Source organism: Archocentrus centrarchus, chromosome 7 (assembly GCF_007364275.1).
Source record: "Archocentrus centrarchus isolate MPI-CPG fArcCen1 chromosome 7, fArcCen1, whole genome shotgun sequence".
Classification (NCBI taxonomy): domain Eukaryota; kingdom Metazoa; phylum Chordata; class Actinopteri; order Cichliformes; family Cichlidae; genus Archocentrus; species Archocentrus centrarchus.
In genome coordinates this window covers 35,439,607-35,461,848 of record NC_044352.1, presented here as the reverse complement: position 1 = coordinate 35,461,848, position 22,242 = coordinate 35,439,607, and the positions used below count along the sequence as shown (strand labels likewise).

The 22,242-nt window shown below is 41.0% G+C and overlaps 1 protein-coding gene across 2 annotated transcripts; it reads left to right on the top strand.

Moving 5' to 3' along the window:
• The first annotated feature begins 19 nt into the window (after positions 1–19).
• Positions 20–20,799, top strand: tm9sf4 (transmembrane 9 superfamily protein member 4). 2 transcript variants are annotated; one of them, XM_030733133.1, is made up of 18 exons: positions 25–93; positions 3,924–4,034; positions 5,501–5,600; positions 5,767–5,923; positions 6,049–6,190; positions 6,887–7,010; positions 7,112–7,233; positions 8,033–8,144; positions 9,602–9,672; positions 9,760–9,892; positions 11,027–11,108; positions 11,556–11,631; positions 11,801–11,884; positions 13,134–13,309; positions 13,400–13,463; positions 13,620–13,739; positions 13,970–14,059; positions 16,530–20,799. In XM_030733133.1, the coding sequence occupies exons 1-18, from the start codon at positions 76–78 to the stop codon at positions 16,677–16,679; spliced, it is 1,932 nt and encodes a 643-aa protein (XP_030588993.1). In that variant the 5' UTR covers positions 25–75; the 3' UTR covers positions 16,680–20,799. The 2 variants fall into 2 exon arrangements, with proteins under 2 accessions (XP_030588992.1, XP_030588993.1); XM_030733132.1 differs by having other exon boundaries at positions 20–93; positions 9,602–9,892.
• Positions 20,800–22,242: the final 1,443 nt, after the last annotated feature.

The following is a 22,242-nucleotide window of genomic DNA, read 5'->3' as shown; positions in this document are numbered from 1 at the left end:
AACACGACAGGAAACGTGCCGGAGAAAACCCACTGCATTCTACTTCCGCGACGTCAGTAATGACACGTATTCAAAATGGCGGCCGCGGCTATGGTAAGTGGAAATAAAGCGAACTCTTTTTCTTCAAAGTGTACATTCCTCTTTCTCTCCTCTCAAATGAAGTCAGACATCGCACTGAAATTGTAGCACAGTGTAGGTTTTCATTAGGCCGATTAACAGCTATTTAACGTTAACTAGGTCCATCTTCATTGGAATTCGCTGCTGTTTCAGTGTTAACGATCCTGCTGAACGAGCTAGCTAGCTACCTAGCCTGGCTGTCAGTGAGCGGTGGCTCAAAAACGGTTTCGTGTCATTTGTGGGGGATTATATGAAATTGTTCTGACAGAGTATGAAGAGCCACACGCTGGGCTGTCAGACTGTCACTGCCTGTGCGGCCAAAAGAAATTAGTTTTGCTATCTTCAGGGGAACGTTAGCTGTTAGCATCTGAGGAAGCGGTTGCTGTCGGCGTGGGGAAGAGTGCTGAAATATGGTAAAATGACAAAGTATAAACGTAACATGAATGCAGTTTAATGTCAGGAGTCATGCTGGTTATCATCCTTCACTTCTGCATCTCTGCTTGGAATGCCTGTAAATACTAATGCAGATGTTTTTGTTTTTTCCAGTGTTGAATCATTCAATCATCTTTTAACGTAGTAATAAACAGTGACGTTTGTACACATTGCCACCACATTACAATAAGTACAGGTACTTTTCTCAGTTCCAGCTGGACAGGGCTTATTGAGTTTGCACATCATGACACTGTTAAAGATCTGTACAAATTTCATAAGGAGCGTTAGAGAACAGTGATTTCAGTTGTGCTGCTAATTAGACAAAGGCAAGAAGATTTTAAAGGTTTAATATCCAGCTTCTCCTGAAGTGCATACCTTGTTTTTTAGTGTCTGCTTGATACCAAGTAGCAATACCAGTGTTAAGGTAGTAAGCTATATTGATCCCTGTGAGGAAGAGCCAACATTAGGCTCAACATAAACATTACTTTTCAGCTTTGTGAAATAAAATGTGACAAATAAATACATTTACATTTGTATTACTGAAAAACGTTTTAAAGATCTATTCATTGCTTACCTACTTTATTTGCACTAGTCTCATTTCAGCTCAGCATTGTACTCAGTACTGCTAGTTTCTCCTTTCCCTGTGCTCACTGTGAGTGAGCTCACATGTGACCTTAGTTAGTGATTCCATCAAAAACTACTAGAAACATTCAAAGAAAAGCTGTTGGTGCTGCAGCTGTGAAGTACCTCCAATCTGCTGACCCACTGCTGTTAGTTTCCTTCATGCTACGTTTGCTTTCCCTCAAGCAAGTGCCGCACTGCTTCTGACGTAGAACTGAATAATTTCCCATCTTGGATTCCCATTGTTACTGACACCCGATCCAGCCTGTGCTTTTCCATTTAACAAAAAATACTCATGCACACTTTATAAATGTGTAACTTAAATGTACTTTTTTGATGGCACCCCTCTTCTGTTGCTTTAAGGAAATTGTGACATTACTTTTGTTTTTCCAGTTAAAGTGAAACACACACACACACACACACACACAGTTTACTCTCTCCAAAAGCATTTTTTGAAAGGACATTATAAGGGGGAGACATGACACTGGCAGTTGTCCTACCCCTACCCCCAAATCAGCAGCCCCAGCTGAAACACATGAGTGAGTCATGCTGGTTCATGCGTACAGTTTAAGTTGTTGAAAGTTTAAACTGTGTGTTGGCATACATTTATTATTATTGTTTTAAAGGTGTATGGAAGGTGTTCTTTGTAATATTTGTAATCAGAATCTAGTATTTGTAGTAGGACTGCAACTATTCATTGAGTAACTTGATGAACTCAAATAACTCGATTTTTAAAAACAAAAAACCCTTAATGCAAAATTTTTTTTGCTCGACTGTAGTGTTCAGTTGTCACAGTGTAAATGCAAATGTTTCACCCATGTTTGCAAATAAAAACAGACCAATAGAAATGTATCTAGGAGCATTTGTGTGACTAAAAGTATTACAACATTAAGCCCATTCAGCCCCCAGTTTTTCAACAAGAAGACTGATAACACTGAAGATGATGCTCTCACAGCAGTACCTGCAGCATGCAGGGATGAAAGTAATGCGGGGCATGGGGTGTACTAGACCGTCATCATTTTGCAGATTTAGATTAAAATATTACATTAATTTTGTAGCACAATGGCGTGGTGGTTGGCACTGCCTCACAGCAAGAAGGTCCTGGGTTCAAATCCACCTTGGCCGGGACCTTTCTGTGTGGAGTTTGTATGTTCTCCCCGTGTTTGTGTGGGTTCTCTCTGGGTTCTCTGGTTTCCTCCCACAGCCCAAAGACATGCAGTTACTGAGGTTAGGTTAACTAAATAGTCCACAGGTGTGAACGTGAGTGTGAATGGTTGTCTAGGCTGGCGATCTGTCCAGGGTGTACCCCCCCCAATGATCCTGAAAAGGATAAGTGGAAGAAAATGGATATATAGATGCATGTTAGGTTTGACAGTGAATTATGTACACCACCAGAACGTCTGTTTTCTGCAGCAGGAAATGTTGCATCAAAGCACAGGACAAACCTGATATGCTTGCTTTTCTTCATTATAGCCTCCACACATTCTCATTCACTAGCACACTTAAACATGCAGACACGCACACAGAAACGTATACACCTGAACACAACCCAGATCCACATCATCCAATACAACACTGTCAGCACTGATTCTTTGCCTCCTAATTAAAGAAAGCATTCCAAGACAGAGGAAAGGCTGTTTTATTTGATGCCTTATTAGGCTGCATATATACCTTATTTTATTTGAAATTAGTGTACTTGTGATTATTTATTTTTGCATTTAAGAAATTATTTTCTTTAAAAATGACTTTTACTATATCATGTAAACAAATCTTTTTTTTTTTTTTACAGATCTTGTATGCAGTTAAACTATTGCAATTTCTAAAGTGGAAACAATGAGCAGTTAATTTTGAAATACCTGTTTTTTTTTTCTCTTGAATATTTCTAATTGTTCATTAATAAGACAGAAATATTTATCTGAATAATTGATAGAATATTAGTTACTAAAATAATCTATATCTCAGCTCTAATTTGTAGTCTGAATCAGCATCACATTTGTTTAATAACCTGGGGGGTGATAATGAACCAACAACAGTCCGTAGATGTCTGGAAACTGAGGAGACCGGGTGCTGGCAGAGGAATGTTGTCATTCTTGTCTGATTCGAGCTGCTCAGCAGTCCTGGGTCTACCTTGTCACATTTTCAGTTGGTGAATGGTCTGGACTGCAGTCAGGCAGTTCAGCACCCAGACTTTTTTACTACGAGGCCATGCTGTTGTCATAGATGCAGTGGCATTGATTTTTCAGCCTCATTCTCCAGATTCTTGGAATCTTTTCATCATATTATGTGCTGTAGAAGAAGAGACATTCAAAGTCTTTGGAATTTTATGTTGAGGAACTTTACTCTGATATTTGTACACAGTCTTTTGCAGATTAGTGAACCTCTGCCTCGCATTCTCTCTTTATACCCACAGATGTTACTGAGCTGTTGCCGTTGAACCTAATTAACTGCAAAATGTTCCTCCAGCTGTTTCTTTTTAGTACTGCTTACAAAACAAGTTCCTGTTTTTCTTAATCTGATACATTCTCTCCATTGAAACATTTATATTTTCTGTGTTCTGCTGTGAATCAAATATTAGTTTATGAGATTTGTTTTTATTTACATTTTACACAGCGTCACTACTTTTTCAGAATTGGGTTTGTAGAAGGTTTAAAAAAACCTGCCCAGAGGCGTAATCAAGGCGACTGAGACAGAGGCACTCTTGGAATTTGTCAAGTCTCATAAATACATGTATTGTGTTCATGTGTGGTCTCCAGGAGACGTGGTGGGCCTTGTTGCTGTTGTCCCTGCTGTCTGTGGTCCGGTCCTTCTACGTTCCTGGAGTCGCTCCACGGAATTTCCATGAGGGCGACACTGTAGATATCAAGGTAAGATAAGTAAGGGAGAAAGCTACAAGAAACTCAGCATCTCTCACTTTGAGCTACAGCAAGAGCTCACAGAGATTTATCACTAGGTTCTTACAGGGGGATGAAGTGTCACTAGTTCTAAAGGCGCTAATTAGCAATAACGAGGTGAACTGAAACAATGATCACTGCTGTGAGCGAGGGGAAGGTCAGGTGACAAGTTGACATGGTGAAGGCTTAAAAAAAAAATTGCATTTCCTGTGAACAAAGCAAATGAGAGACTTGCACGGCATCTGGCAAAATCACTGGACGTGTGAGATGAAGACAGTGGATGTGCTGTGACTTCTGCCTGTTTTTAAGTGTAAAGGAACTGTGAGGAAACAGTTTGCAGAATATCCCTTTAACTGCACAGCCTCTGTGTGGGTGCAGGAGCTGCACAGAGGGAGGAAGCTCTGCTGCAGAACTGTCTACAGTGTCAACTGAAAAATGATTCTGACTCTATAATTAGTTAAAAAATGGCCAAGGACCATGACTTCTAAACAATCTTTGATATCTGTTATCACCAAGTCTAGTACTTACTAGGTTTGGGGTTCCAGAGCATTTATCAAACCCTAATTTCAGCTAGCTTATGTAATCACATTAAGTTTACACAGACATTTATAATTTTAAAAGTTGCACCTTGTTAAGATAAACTTACAGGATATGATGCACTTTTAAAAGCTGAATGAAATAATAATTTGGTTAAATTCTTATAAGGATCCTTTGTATCCTGTCTGCAAAATGAAATAGATTTTCTATTAAAACTTTTCTTTGGAATCCTAAAGGACTTTCTGACTAGATTTTTGTAATTTAGTTTAAGTTAATATATTTAAATTTTAAAAAGAAACTGAGCTGACAAAAAAAACTAGTGTTTTTTTTTTTTTTCTTGGACCTATTTTTGCTGAATTGCTCTTATAACCTCATCATTAGTTTGCAAAAACTTCCATGAGAAGATAAAAATGAGAGAATAAAACCTAATTTTGTGTTTTTATGATGTGACTAGATGCTTGGGTGGGCTGCAGAAGGAAGGTCTGACTGGTACCTTTAGCATACTTTGTTCTACTTCAGTTTGTTAAACTACAAAAACACAGTTTGCTGTCTGAGTGATGTCACACAGTGTGTCGTTCCTCTAAAACATCAAATTTGCTTTCTTCAAGAGAGCACATTAACCCAACAAACCTTCTTTGCACAGTTTGGAAGAAGATGTTCAGAAAGCTAGTCATACCATAAGCCCTTACTTCTGACTACCCAGGATGGGGTTAGAGCAGTGGATCTCTAAAAATATGGGGCAAAACCAGGTTGAATGGATATGATTTATGTGCTGACTGTAAACACACATTTGCTGATGCTTGTACTGACCTGCATCCTTTTTTAAAGTTGCTTTCTCTCTCATTGTCAAAGACAAGACAATGATGGTGCAAACACTGGAAAGAGATCCTTTTGTTTTTCAGGCTGTAAAGCTGACCAGCTCCCGTACCCAGCTTCCTTATGAATACTACTCCCTGCCATTCTGTAAGCCAGAACACATCGTCTACAAGGGAGAGAACCTGGGTGAGTGCATTGCTGCTCATGTGTTTGGAATACCTGATCTGTTCCTATTTAAACTATTATTTATATTTATATATATATATATATATATATATATATATATATATATATATATATATATATATATATATATATATTCATGATTTTTCTATGTTTTTGTTGTTTATAGGTGAGGTCTTACGTGGGGACCGTATTGTGAACACCCTTTATAATGTGGAGATGAATAAAGACAAAAAATGTGAGCTGGTGTGTGACAAGAAAAGGCTCAGCATCGAGGAGAGTAAGCTGATGGCTGAGCGAATCCAGGAGGAGTATTATATTCACCTGTGAGCGCTGCTTTTTACTGCCTTCAGCAGGCAGAATGCTTTTCAGTTTTTATATCTCTGTGGTGACTTGCTTCTAAAATGTTTAGGTAAATTTTTTTTTAATGCCTCCCTGTGGGTCATTCCAGTATTGCAGATAACCTTCCAGTTGCCACCAGGTTAGAGTACCCCAACAGAGAGGCAGGAGAGGAGGAGGAGCAGAAGAAGGACATAATGAAAGATGTCCAGTTTGAGCATGGTTACAGACTGGGCTTCTTCGGTAAAAACAAGGTACATCTAGTACATAGTCTCTCCCACTCCTGTTTAGAGGGGAAGAGTGCAAGCGGTACTAAGGACTTTGGTACTGGTCAGTGCCAGTGTATTTACAGTGTTCAACCCCCACCCCCAACACACACACACACACACACGCACAATTCAGTGACCTTGTCCACATGAGATTGTGTGTTTAAAAAAAAAAAGGCCCTTTTTTCGTAAAAGCCGCTGAAACTTCAAATCATTTTAACAGTTTTTGGGCTGAAATGGAAACTGAGCTTATAATTAACATTTACACGATCTCCACCACTTTCATTATGGATGGTCCAGTGTGTCTGATGCTGAATGAGGTAATAAAGGAAGCATATCTTTGAACACACAGGTGTAACTGATCCAGTTAATTATGTTCCCATTCTAGTGAGTACTAGTTTACATTAGTAATACCCATTTGCAAAGACGTGTCAAACTACGTAGCTGCTGTGAGGAGGCCTGCTGCTCACTGTGTCTAAGAATCTTAGAGCTCATCTTAAGTACAACTTCTTTTTTTTACAGCCTTTCACAGAAAGGTCACTTAGTTTACTGTTAACACTTATGAGAGGTCAGAGGTTGGCTTTCTTGGTGATGTAGCCCACACAGAGAGTCAAAACATAAATATGTGACAGTGTGTTAATTATCTGTCTTGTCTATTCTCTTTCTTTTTTCCCTCTCTCCCAGTTTTATCTGCACAACCACCTGTCCTTCGTCCTGTACTTCCACAAGGAGAAACTGGTGGAGGGGGACCTTCATGACTACAGGGTGGTGCGATTTGAGGTTATACCACAGAGTGTCAAAGTAGAAGGTTAGTGACTTAAAAGTAGGAGGATATAGACTTGCTGACTGAAAAGTTAAGATTATAGCTTATATTTATCATACTTTGTCCTGTGTTGTTTTCCACCTCAGATTTGAAGGCTGTAGAGACGGACAAAACCTGTACCCTGCCTGATGCCAGTGGCTCCGCCCCCCAGGAGATTGACCCAACCAAGGAGAATGAGGTCCTCTTCACCTACTCTGTCCACTGGGAGGTCAGTGACAACAAACTCTTGTAGCCCTGAATAAACCACTCGAATGACTGTTTGACTAAGAATGAAATTAGACTGTACAGATATTTCCTGTATAAATTAGGAATGTTTGTAGCAACTAATTTATTAGTCATTTAATGAGGAAAAAATTAGACTAGTCTAAAAGTCAGAAAACACAAACAAAAATAATTTAAAACTGAGCACAGCTTAATAAATGAAGTTAAAAAAATTTGGCCAAACAAAACTGTGTGTATTTTAAGTGGCATAAAAGTGTTAATTACAGTCCTCATGAATTAAGTCATGTTTTAAATGTCGCAGAAATGTGCAGCACAACGTCAGATGAGTTTTCAGAGTTTGCTAACCTTAGCAGTGCCAGCAGCAGAAGCCTTATTTTTTCCATGCCAGGTTCCACGCCGCAGTAAGGAATCTTGTTATACATTGCTTCAGTTGTTTGGTTATATTCTGGTTTATCTGATACAGTCGACCCACAGCTGCTCATTTTTTATATCAGAGTACTGCAGAGCAGTGCTGGTTAGCATGGCTGCACTTTGTTTACTTTCCTCCTTGCATGTTTCAGGTTTCCCCTTCACAGATCGCTGTGTGTGGCCTTCTGTCAGGGTTGCAGCCCCAGTTAGTGGCATTTGAACCGGCAGCTCCTGTTGTACAGCAGCAATAAAATGATAATAATATGTTTAGCAAACTAGTATTTCTGGCACCAACTACAACATTTATTTGTCTAGTTGACTAGTTATGCACAGAAATACAGATGAGGGACTGAAGGACTCTTGTTCCCTCTGTGCAGGAGAGTGAGGTGAAGTGGGCGTCTCGCTGGGACACTTACCTGACCATGAGTGATGTCCAGATCCACTGGTTCTCCATTGTCAACTCTGTGGTTGTCGTCTTTTTCCTCTCTGGTATGTTCAGTATTCCTTATCAGCTAGGCTCTGCTTTATGACACTATTTATAAAACATAAAAAAACAAAAACAATTCCAATACTTCTTAAGGCATTTCTTTTTCTTTTTTTTTTAATTTAAACATTGATGGAGTCAGAAGAAACCACATGGACTGATTACATTCCCTCAGGAATCAGATGACTGGGGCGGGGGGGGTGTCTGCAAACATTTGTGAAAGAATGGGTCGCTCTCAGGAGCTCACTGTGGCACAGTGATAGGATGCCACCCATATAACAAGTCCAGTCCTGAAATTTCCTCGCTAATAAAAATTCCACAATCAAGTATTATAACAAAGTGGGAGTGATTAGGAACGACAGCAACTCGTCCATGAAGTGGTAGGCCATGTAAAATCACAGAGTGGGGTCAGCGGATGCTGAGGTCCTAGTGCACAGAGGTCACCAACTTTCTGCAGAGTCAGTCTCTACAGACCTCCAACCTTCATGTGGCCTTCAGATCAGCTCAAGAACAGTGAGAGCTTCATGGATGGGTTTCCATGGCAGCTGCATCCAAGCCTTACATCAGCAAGCTCAATGCAAAGTGTCGGTGTAGTGGTGTAAAGCACACCGCCACTGGATTTTGTTTGGTGGTTGCCAGGGGAACGGTACCTGTCTGACTGCATTGTGTAAAGTTTGGTGGAGGGGGGGGGGGGGGGGGGGGGGGGGGGGGGGGGGGTTGTGGTGTGGGGGTGTTTTTTGGGCTCGGCCCCTTAGTTCCAGTGAAAGGAACTCTTAATGCTTCAGCATACCAAGACATTTGGGACAATCTGATGCTCCAACTCTGTGGGAACAGTTTGGGGATGGCCCCTTCCTGTTCCAACATGGCTGCACACCAGAGCACAAAGCAGCTCCATAAAGACATGGATGAGCCAGTTTGGTGTGGAAGAACTTGACTGGCCTGCACAGAGTCCTGACCTCAGCCTGACAGAACACCTTTGGGATGGATTGGAGCGGAGACTGTGGAGTTATGGGGATGTCTGGAACAGAGGGCAGTGGGCTTTTTAACCAGATTAACGTGATCCCGGAGAGTGAGAGGATGCCTGAGGAATGGAGAAGTAAAGAACAAAGAAGAAGGGTGATGTACAGAGCTGTAATAACTACAGAGGCATAAACTTGATGAGCCACAACATGAAGCTGTGGGAAAGACTTGTTGAAGCTAGGTTTAGAAGGGAGGTGATAATCAGTGAGCAGCAGGATGGCTTCAAGCTGAGAGAGCACTACAGATATGATGTTTGCTTTGAGTGTTGATGGGAGTCAGAAGAAACCACATGGACTGATTACATTCTTTGGTTAACTGAATCATATAAAGTAAACTTGTGATAGTGATGTAAATCTGTACGCTATGTATGCAAGTAATCATTTATAGGTCTGTGACAGCATGTTAAATACTGCAGTTGTCGTTCATTATCTGCCTTTCTCAGGTATTCTGAGTATGATCATCATCAGGACCCTGAGGAAGGACATTGCTAACTACAACAGAGAGGATGACATAGTAAGAAAGTACACAGCTGCCTCTTGTTCTGGATTCTTAATGTTCATTCGATCACTACCTAACCACATTTTTCTCCTCTCTATCCAGGAGGACACCATGGAGGAGTCGGGCTGGAAGAATGTCCATGGTGATGTCTTCAGACCACCTCAGTATCCCATGATCCTCAGCTCTCTTCTGGGCTCAGGGATCCAGCTGTTTTGCATGGTCCTCATTGTAATCTGTGAGTTGGTTTTCTCTATCATGAGTGCCTGATAATATTGACATGTCTGCTTAGCCCATATTGTTGTTCTCCTGTCATTTATTCACAAGGGGATAACCATGAGGAATGTCCTCATGGTGTTGGGGCTCATCTGACACATATGAATCAGCAAAGATAAGAGTCAGAGTATTAAACAGCTGGGTGTGGAAGCTGCTCAGCGCTGCACATCCTCACACACAAACTGTCTGTAGCAAAATCAAGGTAGCAGTTAGCTCATATCAATTTGTATTCAAAGTATCTTCTATAGTTCACACTGGGAGTGTTTCTACCAGGTACGTTGTTAGACTGTGTGCTGCTGTGGGTTTAAATGAGCATTATTCACCTGTAATGCTGTGTCAAAGATGCAGCTTTTAATGTTTCAGACTTTGGATACAGTGCTGCTGCAGGATGGAGACACAGCCGTCTATATTCCAACAACAGCTGTTTTAATGCTCGTCACAGTCAGTGTTTACACCCTAACTTTGCAACAAAGGCAGTGATTTACATTCAGCCCTCTTTGGAAAAGCTTTGGATTTGGCTCCGTAGATGGCAGAAACTGTGGAATATTAACATGCTTATTGAATAGTGAATAGGCCAGTCATGAAAGCTTCGTGCAGCGCAGCTCCCTGATGGTTTGATCATTTCCTTTTTGCTGCTGAGAAAAAGATGATTGTTCCATGTTTTTCACAGCAGAGCTGCTCAGGGCATCAGCTTTAACGTCACATATTTGTAATATGTAGGTATTTATAGCTTTTAAAAGACTTGTTTATGTTGAAATAATTATACTGGAGTTGTGCGAGTTGTTTAATACAAATTGTTATGAGCCAACTTCCAGAAAAACGTGATGTCTTACAAAATATTTTGTTGGTGTTTATTGTAACTATAACAAATTTTGCCAAATGCCATGTTACTCCAGGGCATAAATGGCTTTTCTGATAAATTCTGCCAGCACTTGAAACTTAAATGTTTTTACTCTGATTAACGTGTGAAGACTCATTTTATTTGATTCCAGAACACTTTAGAAGACCTGCTGCTGGCTGAAGCTTTGTGTTTAGCATATGAGCACAGGAGTGCCGTCAGTCCTTTATCTAACTCACATGTGTGTTTCTGTCACAGTTGTTGCCATGTTGGGCATGCTGTCGCCTTCTAGTCGAGGAGCCTTGATGACCACTGCCTGTTTCCTCTTCATGTTTATGGGGTAGGAGCCACATTCATCTGTCTGAACATCATTAACCCTAGAACACTAACATGCGGTTTTGTAACACTATCACTAATGTCGACTATATTTTACCCAATAAAACATACTTCCCTTCAAAATATAATAATAATGGGTCCACCCATTCCTGGGACAAGTGAGCCTTGTCCAGTGAAGTCTCCCTGCATCACTGACGGCTGTGGGAGCGAGAAACAAAAAATGGCATTTTTAAGAGGGAAAAAATCAACAGCTGACTATAAAATTAGAAAAAATAAGAAAATATGAATTCTGCATGCACCTTAGACTGCAATAACAATCAATAAAAAAAATCACATGACAACAGTTGTGTGGGTGAAAATCATCCGACTTTAGTGTTGTAGGGTTAAGGATCTGAGAGTCGGTCTGCTTTCAGAGTTCTCTGGTTTTGACCTGTGGGTGTTTCTCCTCCAGCGTATTTGGCGGCTACTTTGCTGGCAGACTGTACCGCACACTGAAGGGTCATCGATGGAGGAAAGGAGCATTTTGTGTGAGTTCAGGTTCCCATAGCAGTGAGAAAAAAATGCCTTCCTATCACTGCTGAATAATTTTAACTCAGCATAACTAATATATATATAATATTTGGATTTGGATGTAAAGGTAAAAGTGCTGCTGGGAGCGGAGAGGCTTAGACTGCTTTTGTTTGATTTGCCATGCAGACAGCAACTTTGTATCCTGCTGTGGTTTTTGGAATCTGCTTCATCCTGAACTGTTTCATCTGGGGAGAACACTCTTCTGGAGCGGTGAGTGCTGCGACTCAGATTCACACATTTTAAATGTGGAATCAAATAAGACATTTTTTTCAGATTACTCCAAATAATTTGTTTCAATGAAGAATTATTTATCTTTAATTAGCCTTTTAACACATTGGACTGGCTATGGTTTCATACTGTTCCAATTCTGGATGCTCATATTAAACATGGCCAAAGTTTCATATAATGAAGTCATTGTGAGCCAGGAGCTCAAACATTAACAGCTTAGGGTCATGGAAAACACACTTAAATTAACATTTGCACTGCTGTGAATGGTCCTCTAGATCCTATACTAAAAGAAACAATAAAGGAAGCACAAAGTACCATAAGTTCAATTCAATTCAATTTTATTTATATTGCGCCAAATCACAACAAACTGTCGCCTCAAGGCGCTTTGTATTGTGGGAAAAGACCCTACAATACAAGTATTCTTATGGCTATACTAAGCAAATTTGACAAATGTCCCCAGAATAAGATCAGTAGGGATTATTTTGAAATGTGAATCGTGCAAAGCTACAACAGTAGTGTTCAAGAATGAAGCAATAAAGCTGGAAAAGAGCAAAATATGTCGACTTTAAGAGCGATCCTCAAGAGAAAATACTATTCTTACTTACAAAAGTTACATATATCAAAGTAGGTGTGCTCACTTTATAGCCTTTGATTACTTGTACTCCTTCCACTCTATTTTTAAGCAGGTCACAGATTGTCAGTGCCATTATCATAAAATTGAAATGTATTTAAATAGTTTGTGTTACTATGAATGCATAGTTACAGTATGACAGGGAACGGAAAGTAATCATGTCAAGAAAGTAGTTCAGTCATTCCTAAACACAGAAAAGTCTTGGGTATGAAATACCTGGTGGATGGCACCAGTATCAATAACGTTTCATGATTCTTATTGTCAAATTTGATACTATTAATTTAGAACCTTCTAAAATCACTAAAGCTTTCAATGGAATGTGAAAAAAACACCACAACTTCATTCTGAAAGTGTCTTTGTGTTGGATATTGTGTGTTGAAGCGACACCATATTTGCCCGTAATACCAACTTGTACCACAAGATGGTGTTGCGAGTCGATGTGGTGTCCAGTCTGGGCCTGCTGATGCTAATGTGGGAGGAGAAGTGTTGGACTGAACAAGACAGCAAAGACGGGCTGAAAGTAACGCAGCTGGAAGAAGCTCTCTCGGCATAATATCTGAACACTTCTTCCTGTGTCCCCGCTCTCTCCTCTCACTTCAGGTCCCATTCACCACAATGCTGGCCCTGCTGTGCATGTGGTTCGGTATCTCCATGCCCTTGGTCTACCTCGGCTACTACTTTGGCTTCCGCAAACAGCCGTACGATAATCCTGTACGCACCAACCAGATCCCTCGGCAGGTCCCAGAGCAGCGCTGGTACATGAACAAGTTTGTCGGGTAAGAGTTTCACCTGTCTTGCGTTCTTAGGTGCCGGGATGGTGTTTGAACTTGAGTTATAATGTAACCTTTTCCACTTCTTTCCATTAGCATCCTGATGGCGGGGATCCTGCCGTTTGGTGCCATGTTCATTGAGCTGTTCTTCATTTTCAGTGTAAGTACATCTGCACTGATCCACACCAGAGCTCTTCATCTCTCAGCTTTATAACTCTTTTTGTTATACATTGTCTTTCATTTAGAATATGTAACTGATGTGCAGTCCTCTCACTGGTAGTAATACAAGAATCAATTTGTGTGTCGCCACCTGCAGGCCATCTGGGAGAACCAGTTTTATTACCTCTTTGGCTTCCTGTTTCTGGTCTTCATCATTTTGGTGGTGTCCTGCTCTCAGATTAGCATTGTAATGGTTTATTTCCAGCTCTGCGCAGAGGTAAGCTCATTCAGTGCCTACCATGGTGTCTGGCTGCTAAGGTTTTAATTAACATACACTCATTACTCACCCATTGTTCCTTGTGCTTCCTGGACATATTGGTTAATGAATGTCAGTCATTACGTTTGTCAGAGCAGTAAACAGGTCTGCTGTACCTGCCTGACTGATAGATCTGCATTATGTGAGCAAAAACGTATGCACTGCCTCGTCTCTGTCTTCCTCACTATCAGGATTACCGGTGGTGGTGGAGAACTTTCCTGGTTTCAGGAGGCTCAGCTTTCTATGTCCTTGTTTATGCCGTTTTCTACTTTGTGAACAAGGTAAATACCCACACCTCAACAAACTCCTCTGATTCTGCCACAGGCTGAACCAAATACTGTTCTGGAAGTCATCACTGTTATTTTAACTTTAAGAATTGGACAAAACTGATTTGGGCCCAGTTTTTTGTTTCGTTTTATATTGAGATTCTGTTTACTTACATGCATAAAAACAATAAGATGTAGTCATCCATTGGTTTGTGGATTACTTCCCTGGAGCCTCAAATATAACATTTTGGACGTTGCCATCTCGGGTTTTTGGAGATAAACGCGAACGTACATGGTTCAAAAAAATTAAAGGAACACTTTGAAAACAAATCAGATCTCAATCGGAGTGGGGATCATGCTGGATGTCCATACTGATTAGGACTGGATAATGTGTTAGGAATGAATGGATGCCACATTGTTTGATGCAAATTATAATGGTATTGTAATTATTGTAGGGTCTTTACAATATAAAGCGTCCTGAGGTTTGTTGTGATTTGGTGCTGTATAAATAAAATGTAAATTAATTGAAATGAAAATGATCAACCTACAGAGGGCAGAATTCAAAGACACCCTGAAAATCAGAGTGAAAAAGTGATGCGGCAGGCTTTCATGATATGATGCTGATATCTGATATGATACTCAGTAGTTTGTATGACCCCACGTGCTTGTATGCATGTCTGATAACATCGGGGCTCCTAATGAGACGCCGAATGGTGTCCTGTGGGATTTCCTCCCAGATCTGGACCAGAGCATCACTGAGCTCCTGGACAGTCTTTCGGGTGGACCAAAACAGAATGTTCCAGTGGTGTTCTGTTGGATTTAGGTCAGGCGAGAGTGTGGGCCAGTCAGTCCTATCAGTTTCTTCATCCTCCAGGAACTGCCTGCATATGCCTCCCCAGACCATCACTGACCCACCACCAAACTGCTCATGCCGAACGATGTTACAGGCAGCATAACGTTCTCCACGGCTTCTCCAGACCCTTTCACATCTGTCACGTGCTCAGGGTGAACCTGCTCTCATCTGTGAAAAGCACAGGGTGCCAGTGGTGGACCTGCCAGTTCTGGTATTTTATGGTAAATGCCAATCGGGCTCCACGGTGCCAGGCAGTGAGCACAGCGCCCACTAGAGGATGTCAGGCCCTCAGGCCACCACCATGTATGTTTCTGATTGTTTGCTCAGAGACTTTCACACCAGTGGCTGCTGGAGGTCATTTTGTAGCTCTGCAGCGCTCATCCTGTTCCTCCTTGCACAAAGGAGCAGATCCTGGTCCTGCTGATGGGTTAAGGACCTTCTACGGCCCTGTTCAGCTCTCCTAGAGTACCTGCCTGTCTCCTGGAGTCTCCTCCATGCTCTGAGACTGTGCTGGGAGACACATCAAACCTTCTGGCAATGGCACGTATTGATGTGCCATTCTGGGGGAGTTGGACTACCTGTGCAGCCTCTGTAGGGTCCAGGTATGACCTCATGCTCCCAGCAGTGACTCTGACCCTAAACAAATGCAGAACTGGTCAAAAACAGCCAGAAAAGACGAGGAGAGAAAAATGTGTCCTCCACCTGTAAACCATTCCTGTTCGGGGGTTGTCTCATTGCTGCCCCTCTAGTGCACCTGTTGTTGATTTCATTAACCACAAAGTAGCTGAAACTGATTAACAACCCCCTCTGATACTTACTGACCACATCAGTATCCCTGAAGTTTAATTGACTTGATGCTATAATCTGAATATAAAATGTTCCTGTAATTTTTTTGAGCAGTGTATTTGGTTGAGAACCTTAAGGATACTGTACACAACTACTTGTACCAGCAACAGTCGGTCTATGGTTAACATGGTTTCCAGTCCACTGGAGCTAGGTGCTCTTATAGCAAGTGGTAGGTAATTGGTTAGTGCTGGTTGGCTAGCACTAGCACTAGCTTTTTCTCCTGGAAACTAGATGTCTACAACTGTCTTTGTTGTTGCAGAGTTGTCCATAAGTTTTAATTCAGTATTCTTTAAGCGTTTCTCTTCTAATACTTCCAAAAATGCTGGAAAACAAGAACTAAATGAACCCCGAGGTGTTCAGAGCATGTTATGAGGGTGTTGGAGGCATTGGAGTGCTCATGGAGGTAGCATTGGTTTAGGGAAGGTTCACACAATCTGAACTAAAACTTAAAATTACTGCGCAAAACATGTTCGTTAACACTGTCACAGGCATATGTTAATGTGGACCTCTCAATTCCCAAGCACAGACTCTTCAAGTGTTTCCTGTAATGCAGCTCCAGGCTACCTTCATGGAAACATAATGTCAGTACTGTTTGCTGTCAGTGTGTGTGCGGATACACCCCTCAGAAAGGAGTCTTTTTCTTGGTCTCTGCTTGTGTGAACTCAATAAAAACAAATAATAAATTGCTGGAATAGCCCATTCATAGAAATTCAAAGCAGGTAGAGTAAAATGGGAAATATGCAGCCTGTTTAAACAGCTTCCTTTCCTCTTTTCTTTCCTCTCTAGCTGGATATTGTGGAGTTCATCCCCTCCCTTCTGTACTTCGGCTACACCGCCCTCATGGTCTTGTCTTTCTGGCTGCTAACGGGCACGATTGGCTTCTATGCCGCCTACATGTTCATCAGGAAAATCTACGCTGCAGTCAAGATTGACTAGTCATCGCTGGTGCTGCTGTTATTTTTTTTTTTTCTTTTCACATTCAGTTTATATATATATATAAAAAATTATGTTCTTCATGTCCAACGAGCACTGACTTGAGTGCAGAGGGAACGAGAGGGTTGCTAAAATGCAACGGCCCCAACTGCTGGCCTCACGATGAAGAAAAGCAAGGTGGCAGATCTGAAACAGCTGTTTCTCTATCTCCCCTCGCCTTGCTTCTGCCTCCCTCCTCCTACTTTCCAGGACACCTAGAGGAAGTCTGTTCTGCCAGGACTATCACCTTTCCCACAAAGACAGGGGGCCAAAGCTTGTCAAATGATGGTTTCTGCACATTTTATCTTTATTTTTTTTGTGTGTGTGTGTGCGTGTGTTTTGATTGTAACTTATCCAGGTTTTTATTTTTGTCTTCATGGGATTTATTGTCTTGATTTCTGTCAGTCACGTCCTGGGAGGCTGTTTTCTTCTGATTTCCCCACATAAATTCTGTCTTCACACTTTCTGCTGTCTCCGTTTTCAGACCTTCTTTTCAGAGACTTTACAGATCAGGGAAGGATCGAGGAGCGTTTCTGTGGTTATGTTTGTTTTGTTGAACTCATATGGATGGAAATTACCCTGGGAAGTTCTGCATTGTAACCCAAAAATGGATAAATTAAATCTTCTATTGTTTTTTTTTTTAACTTCAGTTTCCATGTGCTGGTGTGACCATGTTAACCACAACTGTAATCCAAATATTAGCTTCTCCCTCCCAAACAGTGGGTCTGTTATTCATGTCAAAATATTGCTCCATTTACTCTAAATGAAGCAGAACTGCTCTGAATGGGACTGAACTTGAATTTGAACCCAAGTACCCATTTTATATTCAGAAGCCTACAACACAAATGTTTTTCCGCTCGTTAACCGCGCCATCAGTGTAGCCTTAGCAGTGCCTCAGCCTGCTGAACTATGCAGTAATAGGGGGAAAAGTGCAAATTGGAAAGGTTATTTCAGAGGACCACTTATATTAAGCAATTTTTATTTAAGTTTGAGCCTGATGTATGATACATCTGTTTATATACTCTGTTTTGGAAGCCCACTGAGATCACTTGTGTTTCTGCCGGTATGGCAGGCACTGATTGGACAGAGTGTGGGGTGTCCTGGGATGCAGTGCGTTGAATGTAATCCACAGGGTTTTTATTAGATCTCTGCAGTTTGTGTTTTTATGTAGCAGACCCACGTTTGTGCACTGCAGATCACGCGTCTCCATTCTTTTCAGTTTTTTTCTCCTAAAAACTTTAGTCATGCAGTTCAGCCATTTTTTTTTAAACTTGACATTCAACTCAAGGGCTTCATGTAGGCAAGTGTTGTGTTTTACAGTAGCAAATTATAATGTATATTAATCCAGCTACATAATAATGACATTGAACGACTTCACATTCTGTGAAATACACTTGTTCTCTTACTTTGCAAAAGCTAGATAAGAAGACTGATACCACTCACATAACTATGAGGGTAGCTTGGCTAGCCATAAAGACTGAAAGATGATAATCCTGATATGCCCTAAGGCATCTAACCCTGCATCCATGTGCTCCCATTACCCAACTTGGGAAGTAATTTCCTAACTTGGGTCATGGTAACTTTGGTGTGTTTCATGTGTTTTTAAGTCAAAATGTGGAAACAATATGGACAGGACAGAGATGCTGTATTTTATTAGCCCCTAGAAAATTTTACAGAATGGGCTTAATGGTTTTTTTTCTTCAGTATGACCCAAAATAAGTGATATAGACTTCTGTAGGTCCAAAAGTCTCTTTGCAACCACAGATCCTGCCCCCGTGTGGTAATTAAAAAGACACTTCTTCAGCCTGTCTGTGGACCAATCTAGGGCACTGTATGGGGACAACATCTAATTGCTATAAGCTGGTATCACATTACAAATTAATTCTATGCAACACACATGAATTTGCCCCATGAAATTTCCTATATCACCTAAAAATGTTCTTTCTTCAGCCATGTTTTTATTACAGACAGTATAAAAGGTGGACGTAGCTGCCAGGATGTAATCCATTGGTTTCTGAAGTTTTGTTTTGAAGTCTGGTGTTTCCACTGGTGCCATCTTGGTCTCAAAAAAACCAGCTGTGAGGGGCAGCTCTGACTGAAACCATGTGCTCATTGGCTGATGACTTGTCGCTGACCCATGTCATAGCATATTCTGATTGACAAAACTAAGATTTAAAAACAGACTTTATTTGTTATTCAATATGACCTGAAATGAGCGGCTGAGCCATAAACACATCAGTCAGGTGTTTATAGAGGCCAGGTCAGAGAAGCTGTTTTCCCCATAGACTTCTACAGCGTCTTTTTGCATCCACAGCTGTCGCCATCTGGTGAGCATTAAATAGAACTGCAGCTTGGCTTTACTTGTCAGACCTGGACCATGTTTTGTATTGGCTATGGTTTTTATGTATGACATCAACAACAACTGTACAACATGAATTTCTTCTGTCAGAAACATTTTTTTTTCCTGTTATTCCAACACCACATAAATACACAACAGATCAACAATTTGCTGGGGAGGAGCAGTGACCAGAGGAGCAGTTTCTGTACAGATTAAACAATGAATAATATTAATTAGTAAAGGTCTAGATGCAACTTTGCTTTGGGCTAAAGCCAGCCTACCTGGGCATCCCTTTCTGCAGTTTTCATGCTAAGCTAAGCTAAGCTAGCTGGTCACGAGCATTAACTGTTTATTTAATGTAGATAAAAGGGTGTTTTTGCTAAGCTAACTGGCTGCTTGAAGTAGCTTTATACAAAAACACTTTTTTTTTTGGTCTGAGGTAAGCTGATTGGTACCTTGCATAAACTTTTTATTTAACTTACAGCTATGGCTTTTAATGCTATACTACGTTGCTGCTGCTGTCACCAATACAGAGAGATGGATGCTTTGGGGTTTGAAACTTAAAGCATTAGAATGGACAGATATTAATGCTAAGCTAGCCAGCAGCTAGCAGTAGTTTCTTAACTACATGGAGGCATTGTGCTAAGTACCAGCAGTATCTATTTATTTGACAGTAAAATGTGTGGTATCAGTCTTCCTATTTAGCTTAGGAGGGCAGCACCTGAATGGAGATCAGTATCACTGATACGGTATGTCTGAAGCAGGAGCTATCTCAGTGAGAACTCAGTCTGCTGTCTTGTGACAAGCAGAGTACCAGGTCACCAGACTGTGGTCTGGCTTTATAGGGAAATATATTTGCAGTATAATTCAATTAAGCCTGAATGTTTCAGGCCAAGGTCTTGTTCTCTTTTCCATCAAGCAAACTCCTAAAAAACCTGCAGATTTATGACACACAGCATGTAAGGCACACTCCTCATTCTCCAGTTAAATGTTTTCTGCACTTGTATTTTAAACAGCCTTCACAGATTTCAGGGGGTAATTGAAATGTTTCACTTAATGCATTTGTGGTGGCAGACATTTTTGCACAGTGCAGGTGACATGTTGGTGCAGGGCTGTACAGACAAGGGGCAGATGCTTAGATAAACCCTGATTCTCCAGGGCAAGAGCAGAGACTGTATCACTCATCCTCGTGGTCTCTCCTTCATTCATTATTCTCAGCTCCAGACAAGCTGGTTAGAGAGACCAGGAGAAGGCCGAATCATTTTCCCCCTGAGACTTGCAATGTGAAATTACTGATCAAAGCCCCAAGGTTGCTTCAGCTGAAATGACAGGAACATTACTTTTTATTTTCATCCTTTATTCACTGTCCCACCCTGTATATTATGTCGAAGAGTTTCAGAGCTCTGATAACCAGGCTGCTGTCTAATGTAACGACAGACACTCCTCTCCTGCTGCTGGCACATGCCAGGGGAGATTTTTTACAGACTTACTTTTAACAGGCCCAAGTCATGCATGCATATGTATGATTGAAGGTTTTACAATGTAAATAAAAGAAAACAGCTTTGTATTGTTGCAGTTTGCTGTTTGTGGCGCTCTCTGTAATGATTCCTGTCATCGTTTTAGCCAAAAAGCATGATGCTCATGATGACTTTCAAACAAACTTGTTTCTGTTGTTTTTTGTTTATTTTACAGAATGTCCAATTACAAAATGTACCGTGACAAAACAATAAAGTGATGAAAGTTGAATATGAAAGTTAGCTTCCTATATTTTTGGATCATGCTTAATGAGGAATTCCATTGATTTTGCACATGCAGTCCACCGTGGCAGCACACCTTTATTTTTTGCTCCATCATGAGGACAACTTTTGGATGGGTTCCCACAAAAGTTTAGACCCACTTTCATCTTCCAGAAGGGAACAACTGTTTGTTGTGATTTGGCGCTAAATAAATAAAATAAAAATCAGTTGTGGTGACTAATCGTGATCTATGAAATCTCTACAGCAAACTTTTGTAGTTGTAGTCTGAGTACAACTGACCAGAAGACATAAATATCAGTGATCTGTCTGCTGGCTGCACCAGGAGGTCAGGTTACCAGGTCTGCGTGACAAAAGCAAGCAGCAGCTACTGGGGCTTAAAAATTAAGCCAAAGCATTAATGCCAAAACTGCATTTTCTCTGGTGACCATTTCAAAAATAAGTCCCCAAATTTCTGTGTTGAAATGTCCAAATTCACAGCATTAAAAAGCATGTTTACAGCCTGTCAAAAAAAAAAAAAAAAAAGAGTTATGGGCTCTATGGATAGATTCCCTGTTCATAACAACTGTGCATAGATGGACCTGACACAGGAGCCAATAGGTGTCTGCCTCAGTTCAGGCGACTGTTGTGATTTGGTGCTATATAAATAAAATTGAATTGAAATTGAATTATATAGCACCAAATCACAGCGGTCACCTAAAGGCTCTTTATATTGTGGGTAAAGACCCTACAATAATTACAGAGAAAACACAACAGTCAAAATGACCCCCTATGAGCAGCACTTGGTGACAGTGGGAAGGAAAAACTCCCTTTAACAGGAAGAAACCTCCAGCAGAACCAGGCTCAGGGAGGGGGGGTCACCTGCTGAGGGTGGTTGGGCTGAGGGGAGAGAAAAAAGACATGCTGTGGAAGAGAGCCAGAGATTAATAACAATTAATGATTAAATACAGAGTGGGGTATAAACAGAGTGAAAAGAGGTGAATGAAAAGAAACACTCAGTGCATTATGGGAACCCCCACCAGCAGCCTAGGCCTATAGCAGCATAACTAACGGAGGGTTCAGGGTCACCTGATCCAGCCCTAACTATAAGCTTTATCATAAAGGAAAGTTTTAAGCCTAATCTTAAAAATAGAGAGGGTGTCTGTCTCCTGAATCCAAGCTGGGAGCTGGTTCCACAGAAGAGGGGCCTGAAAGCTGAAGGCTCTGCCTCCCATTCTACTCTTAAGTATCCTAGGAACCACAAGTAAGCCAGCAGTCTGAGAGCGAAGTGCTCTGACTACAAAGCCTCCATCTTCCAACTTCTGGTTTTACTTCACCACCACCAACATGTAGATGTAGGTAATACTCTTTCACCTCTGCATGGCCTGTCGTGTATGCCTAATATGATGTTGATTTCTGATTTGTCTTGTTTCCCAGTATTGTTCAGTGTGTGAAA